This window comes from Mus caroli, chromosome 2 (genome assembly GCF_900094665.2).
Source record: "Mus caroli chromosome 2, CAROLI_EIJ_v1.1, whole genome shotgun sequence".
Lineage (NCBI taxonomy): Eukaryota > Metazoa > Chordata > Mammalia > Rodentia > Muridae > Mus > Mus caroli.
The window spans coordinates 26,849,128-26,856,064 of record NC_034571.1 but is presented as its reverse complement, the minus strand read 5'-3'; the positions used below and the strand labels follow the sequence as shown (position 1 = coordinate 26,856,064).

Genomic DNA, 6,937 nt, shown 5'->3' with positions numbered 1-6,937 from the left:
TCCTCCTCTTCCTCCTCCTCCTCCTCCTCCTCCTCTTCTTCTTCTTCTTCTTCTTCTTCTTCTTCTTTTTGGTTTTTGGAGACAGGGTTTTTCTGTGTAGCCCTGGCTGTCCTGGAGCTCACTGTAGATCAGGCTGGCCCCAAACTCAGAAATCCCGACTGTCTCTGCCTCCCAAGTGCTGGAATTAAAGGTGTGCGCATCACTGCCAGGCTTCTCCTTTTTTCTTATTTATTTATTTATTTATTTATATTTGGTTTCTGGAGACAGGGTCTCTCTGGGTAGCCTTAGCTGTCCTGGAACTCACAGAGATCTGCCTGCCTCTGCACGTGCCATCATTACCCAACTCAAACAAGCACTCTGGAATGCTTACCATGACGAGGTCATCCCAGATGTGACTGCTCCTTAAGCATCCATCCAGCTCCACAGAAAGTCAGCACCCATCCCGCCTGTCATGCCAGACAAAAATCTGAGACCCCTCACTTTCCTGGAGGCTCCTTTCCAGAGCACTCTTACTTCCAAGAACACTACTCAGAGCGACTGCAGCCTCTGCAGCCAGCACCTAGGTCAAATTTCCAGCTGCCACACTCCAAGCGGCCCTTGTGTCAAACGAGAATCAACTCCGTCTGCCAGAGCCCAGGGAGTTGGTATCACCTGGCATTCTGGCTTCAAGGATGGGAATGCAGATACAAACAAGGGACAACTTATTTGTATCAGATGTCCCTCTCTGTATCTTCAAATGAGGACTGTCTCAAAATGCTCTTGACCTTGTGACTTTCCTTGGAGGCACCAGAGCGGCCCAGTACCCTAGAGGTTAAGGGGTAAGGCATGGTTAGGCAGGGAAATTAAGAGCCACCTCTGAGCCTGTGAGAATTGTACATCCAAGTCCCTGGATTCATGCAGCAGTTCCCAAGGTGCCTCTTTTTCAGCCAACAGAGACCTGGTGTCCAATGACTGCCATCGACATCTGAAGATGGTTGAACTAATCTCCAGTGGGGTCAAGACTTTTGATACTTAATGCCTCTTTGATCAAAGCTAAAAGGCTGTTTCAAGACATCCCGAGTTTTCTCTTTGTCCCAGTCTAAGGGGAATATGACAACTTCAGAAAAAAAAAATGTTCTGGAAAAAAGCCAAGGCATGGCAGACATGCCCTCCCTGCTTCAGAATAGTCTTTGGGAAAAAGTGTCCATCAGCCCCTCCCCCAGCCCATAAGCTGGCACACCAGCTGCAGCAGCAGCAGCAGGGAAGACCCACAGAGGCCCGCTGTCCCTGAAGCACACCCTGCAGCTGTGAAAGCTCTGTCCCCAACCCAGCCTCACCTCCCAGCTGCAGAACTTGAAGTACGAGTTACTTCAAGTTCTTACGCCTCGGTAGCCTCGTTTTTTGAAAGAGAGACCCAACTGCATCTACTTCGTGGGATTTGATGGAAGGCTTCTAGAAGAGACTGCTTACCCCAGTGCCTGCCACAGAGTTAAGTGTTGAGTAAGAAGCGCTGTGCTCCAGAGGAAACTAGTAATTAAGGAGTCCCTAAAAGTCCCATGTGAGCTATTACGCATGCACTTATCCATCTTATAAGTGTTTATAGACACCTTTAAAAACTAACTACCGTCGCAACATCTCGGGGGTGTAAGGTGCTTATGGCAGAGCGACAGTCCTCCAGGCCAAACGAGTCCTCCCAAGCTCTCAAAGAGCAGTCCCTGGCCTCTGAACGTCAGTGGTACCTCTCCTAGGAACGAATGGCTGCAGGCCAACCTGGTATGGACAGTCAGCACCGGGACTGATATTCACCCCCCGCAAGGTGATCAGCTTTTGTGAGTGAGGAATAAATGTGCACGTCTGAGCCCTGGAGCCCGAGTGGCCTCCTGCTGGCCTTTCAAGCGACGTGCGGCCTGCTCAAAAGCCAGAGCCTTGGGGGTTCGGGGCGGGCACGGGAGTCGGTGATGGGATGATAGGCGGCGGAGACCTCTCACCAGGTCCTGGCTGCCCCGCAAAGCCAGGCCTCCCCTGCTCCCAGCGGTTGGACGATGATCCCCGCTCTAGCGGCCCAGCCCCCGGCAGCAGGCAGCAGCCGTCAGAAACTCACCTGCCGTCGCAACCGCGCCGCCTGTCAGTCAAGCTAGCCCACCGCGGCGCTGCCTAGAGTCTTGTGGCTCTGCCTGCCACGCCCCGCCTCCTCACCGTCAGACGTCCAATCGGGAGAGCCTGTGCCAGGAGCGGGGGCGGTGTCACAGGTCACGGCCTACTAGAGGGCGGTACCGGGCACGCCGGAGGCGTGGCCGTGCGAGTGGTGAGTGCCCAAGCATGCCGGGAGTCGGGGGAGTGGCCGTGCTGCTGGGGCGTCACCGTGTGGTTCGAAGGCCGTCCTGTGGGCGGTGAGCGTGGTTACTCGATAGGCGTGGTCGAGGGTGTGGCCACGCGGCAGTACCTGCCCTTGCTTTTCGGAGTTCGGAATGGTTGCCTGCCCTACTGAGGCGGGGCCGTACGGGCTTGGGGTGTGGCCTGGCAAGGCGGAGGCGGGTCTGAGTGCAGCCGGCGCTCTGACGACACTTCTGCGCGCCGGAAGAGAGAGGTTCCCTGGACTACGCGTCTGGTAACGCCGCGCCAAGGGTCTGGTTCCGCTATGCGGATCACCGGGAAAACATTCCGCCGGCGCCGGGCTGACTCGGAGTCGGAGGAGGATGAACAAGAATCAGAGGAGGTTCGGTACGTGTTGCTGAGACAGACTTTGGGACTGGCTACCGGCCAGCGCCACGCAGAGACTCCTAGGGATAAGGCCACATCGCTGCTGGGAGAGGTGCCCCGGGGTCGCATGGGTCTGACTGCCGATGACCACTGGATCAGGGACTCGGCAAAGGGACATGTCCTTAGGACGGAGTTTGGCTTTTGAGTTCCGCAGGTCTCTCAACCTGTGCGTCACTATTTATTCCTTTTTTCCCCCAGGCTAAAACTGGAAGAAACCCGAGAGGTGCAGAACTTGCGGAAGAGGCCAAATGGGGTGAGGTGGGTACCAAGGGGGTGGTCGCGGCGTCATTTATTTCCAGCTAAAACAAAAATTTCCAGCTAGGGTCGCATTCACAAATCCCTCCTTTGACATATAATCCCTTCTCTTGACATACAGTTCTACTGATCATAGAGGGAACTAAGGTTCTTTACAAATGTTTGTCACATGCCCTGAACCTGATGGTCTATGGGTCTGCTCCAAGTCACTAACTGTAAATATTAGCTGGACTGATGAATTGTGATTGACAACGTGTTAAAAGATAAGAATTTGGGAAACTTAGGTAAAAAAGTATAATAAATAAACAATAGCCTCGTTTGGTGCAATCCTATCACAGGGAGTTTGAGGGCAACCTAGGCTGCATAAGAAGAATAAAGAAAAAGAAAAAAAACTTGAGGTGGAGAGACAGCATTTATAATAATATTTACATTTATTTCCCACCTATTTCTTTTTTAGTTTTGAAGATCATAATCAATTTTATGTCTACTTTTATCCCATGCTTTTAAAGAATTAAATCATCATATTACTGTGAGCCTCTGACCAAGGTGTGTGTTTTCCAGAAAACCTTTTTAGAAGGCTGCGTCGTGTGCATTGCCAGGGGTGTGCACTATAACTTGCTACCAGATTGACTGGGTTTGTGTGCTGCCTCACACCTAGACTCCCAGACTTGAGAAACTGAAACAATGGGATTACCATGAGTTTGGTGCATACTCAGTCCCTGACAAGCCTTGACTTCAGGTTCTAGGGTCATTTTGATAAATTTTCCCTATCAGAGAAGGCTGCAGTGCGTGTCCTCTGGCATATGTCTTCTGATACCGTTCCCTTGACTAGCAGAACCTTACTCTGTGATTTCCAGAATAGCAAATGGCTTTGCCGGAGTGTGTGCAAGCTGCTTCACTGCCTCTCACCCCACCTCCTATCCCACCATTCACAGTGAGCAGAGCACTGGGTTCTTCTTTGGCTTTTGTAACTACTGCCCACTACTTTCTCAGATATGTAAACCCAATTGTCTCAGTTTGCTTCCTACTGCTGTGACCAGGACCAAAACAACTTGTACCCCTCCTGATCATCCTCAGTTATTGGGGGACTCATGGCAGGGACTGAAGCAGAGACTGGAGGACACTGCTTCCTGGCTCGTTCACATCCAGCTATTTTGTACAACACAGGCCCACCTGCCCAGGGGGAGGAGCACTGTCCATAGGAGCAGGTTCTCAATTGAAGTTTCTTCTTCCCAGACAATTCCAGCTTATGTCAGATCAACAAAACCCTAGCCAGCACACTGATTTCCTCCTTGTCTCTGTGTTGTGTCTTTCTGTGGTTTGGTTTCTTTGCCCAGTGCGGCTGCCCTGCTGGTAGGAGAGAAGGTTCAAGAGGAGACTACCCTAGTGGTGAGTGTTGGTTCCTCTGGGGGGGGGGGGGGCTGTTCTTCCTCTTCTGTTTTGTTTTGTTTTTTTTAAAGATTTTTTTTTATTTATTATATGTAAGTACACTGTAGCTGCCTTCAGACACTCCAGAAGAGGGCGTCAGATCTCATTATGGATGGTTGTGAGCCACCATGTGGTTGCTGGGATTTGAACTCAGGACCTTCAGAAGAGCAGTTGGTGCTCCTTTTTTTTTTTTTGGTTTTGGTTTTTTTGAGACAGGGTTTCTCTGTTTAGCCTTGGCTGTGCTGGAACTCACTCTGTAGATCAGGCTGGCCTCAAACTCAGAAATCCGCCTGCCTCTGCCTCCCGAGTGCTGGGACTAAAGGCATGTGCTCCTAACTACTGAGCCATCTCTCCAGCCCCTGTGACTATAACCATGGTACCAGGGAGATAGCTCAGAGTGTTTGTTATGTAAGCACAAGAGTCCACGTTTGGATTCCATGGCATCACATAAAAACCTAGGCATGGTGGCACATGCCTATAATCTGAGCACTGGGGAGGCAGAGAGAATAATGTAGCTGAATAAGCAAGCTGAGAGACCCTCTCTCGCAGTATAAGTCAAAGGGTTGAGGAAATGGCTCTGAGGCTAAAGTGCTAACATTGTTTCTGAGTCAGGCTCCTAGCACCCACATAATAGCCATATATGATAGCTTACATCTGTATTCCTACCAGGGGGTCTAGTGGAGTCATATAGATCTCTAGAGCTGGCTGTTCAGCCAGTCCACCCAAATCAGTAACCTCCCTGACTCTGAAATTTAAGGTGGAAAGTGATTGAGACAGATGCCTGAGTTTGGCCGCTTGCCTCCACAACCACACAAAATACACAATTACATATACATACAGAGAAATTAAAAAACAACAACATAGTGAAAGATTGATGAGAATACACAGCGTTAACATCTGGCCTGCACGTGTGTGCACATACGTGTTCACGTGCACCAGCACACTCAATGACGACACTGACTGAGCTGCTGTTGTTCTAGATGTGTCCCCTAAGCTGTGTGCTTTTCTGCAGGATGATCCTTTCCAAATGGCGACAGGGGGCATGGTGGACATGAAGAAACTGAAGGAGCGGGGCAAAGACAAGTAAGTGGAGATCTCGGGGTGCAGACACTGTCACCTGGGCCTGAGTGCACAGGGACGGGGAGGGACATCCCACATAGAGTATACCACAAGTGTGCCAAGGTACAAACTCCCAGGAGGGCTCAGAGCCAAGAGAGAAGAGTCTTTTGTAAAAGGGCCTTGTTTGTTATTTCAGACATGGGGAGAAGCTTTGCATGAAAACATAGTTAGAAAATAATATACTGACAACCCAGCACTCTGCAGATGGAAACAGAAGGATTAGGAGTTCAGGGTCAGCCTGGGCTGCACTAGACCCTCTCTGAATAAAGTAAACGATAAGAAAATGTGTAAGTGTATTTAAGTAACTAGGGCATATTGAGTAAAGCTGAGGGCCTGAGGAGAGATCCCTGACCCTCACATAAAAGCCAAGCGGGACAGCACGTATCTGTAACCCCAGCATTGGGTACGTGTCCTGAGACTCGGTGGCCTACACATCTCGCCAAAATAATGAGCTCTGGGTTAATAAGAGACAAAGGGGAGAAGCTAAAAAGGAGGGCACTCTGACACAACCTTGGCACACACAGAAACTTAACTATTATAAAAGTTTGCAAAAGAAAGCATGCATTCAGACTGGAGCGATGGCTCAGTGGTTAAGAACACTGACTGCTCTTCCAGAGGTCCTGATTCAATTCCTAGGAGCTACATGTGGCTCACTAGAATCTGGTACCCTTTTCTAGTGTGTCTGAAGAGTGTGACAGTGTACTCACAAACATACATAATCAATCAATCTTAAAAAAAATGCACTCATTCCCCAAAGTCTCAGCCGCTGTTGCCTTCCTGCTTGCATGTGTGTCTAGCATTGTGTCTCTTTACATCCCATTCCGTGTGTATGTTTTCATGTGTGTTCTGTGGTAACTTGGCATCAGTGACTGTGACCTGCTCCCTCCTTTTAGGGTCAGTGAAGAGGAGGATCTGCACCTGGGGACATCGTTTTCTGCAGAGACCAACCGGAGGGACGAGGATGCAGACATGTAGGTACCAGTGAAGCCCGTTGTCTGTCTGAGGACTGTAGCCGAGCCCCAGCCAGACACAGACACTCCGACATGTCTCCTCACAGACGGAGGGTCTCGTGTTTCCTTGACTGTGTCCTCCCCACTTCTCAGGCTTGGAATCTGTGGAAGGTGTCAAAGGTGGCTCTGTTTGCATTTATGTTTCCTGCCCTCCCTCCTTACATCCTCAGCGCTTGCCTTTCTTGATTAGTGATATTTCCTCAAAACACAGGGTTATCATGTACTTAGCAATCTTTTCTTTTGTTTTTGGTTTTGGTTTTTCGAGACAGGGTTTCTCGATGTATCCCTTGCTGTCCTGGAACTCACTCTGTAGACCAGGCTGGCCTCGAACTCAGAAATCTGCCTGCCTCTGCCTCCCGAGTGCTGGGATTAAAGGCGTGTGCCAC

The 6,937-nt window shown here is 50.1% G+C and overlaps 2 protein-coding genes across 2 annotated transcripts in view; one reads left to right on the top strand and one right to left on the bottom strand.

Annotated features, from left to right (window-relative positions):
* Usp20 (ubiquitin specific peptidase 20) overlaps window positions 1-2,187 on the bottom strand; it is a 43,467-nt gene extending 41,280 nt beyond the window's left edge. The window contains exon 1 of the mRNA XM_021185598.2: window positions 2,081-2,187. The gene's annotated coding sequence lies outside the window, so the exon portion shown is untranslated. The remainder of the gene's footprint in view (window positions 1-2,080) is intronic.
* Window positions 2,188-2,533: 346 nt separating this feature from the next.
* Window positions 2,534-6,937, top strand: part of C2H9orf78 (chromosome 2 C9orf78 homolog) — a 9,203-nt gene continuing 4,799 nt past the window's right edge. Inside the window, exons 1-5 of the mRNA XM_021154969.2 lie at window positions 2,534-2,700; window positions 2,938-2,997; window positions 4,332-4,383; window positions 5,435-5,505; window positions 6,435-6,512. Of these exons, the coding sequence (XP_021010628.1) occupies window positions 2,618-2,700; window positions 2,938-2,997; window positions 4,332-4,383; window positions 5,435-5,505; window positions 6,435-6,512 (344 nt within the window). The 5' untranslated portion in view covers window positions 2,534-2,617. The remainder of the gene's footprint in view (window positions 2,701-2,937; window positions 2,998-4,331; window positions 4,384-5,434; window positions 5,506-6,434; window positions 6,513-6,937) is intronic.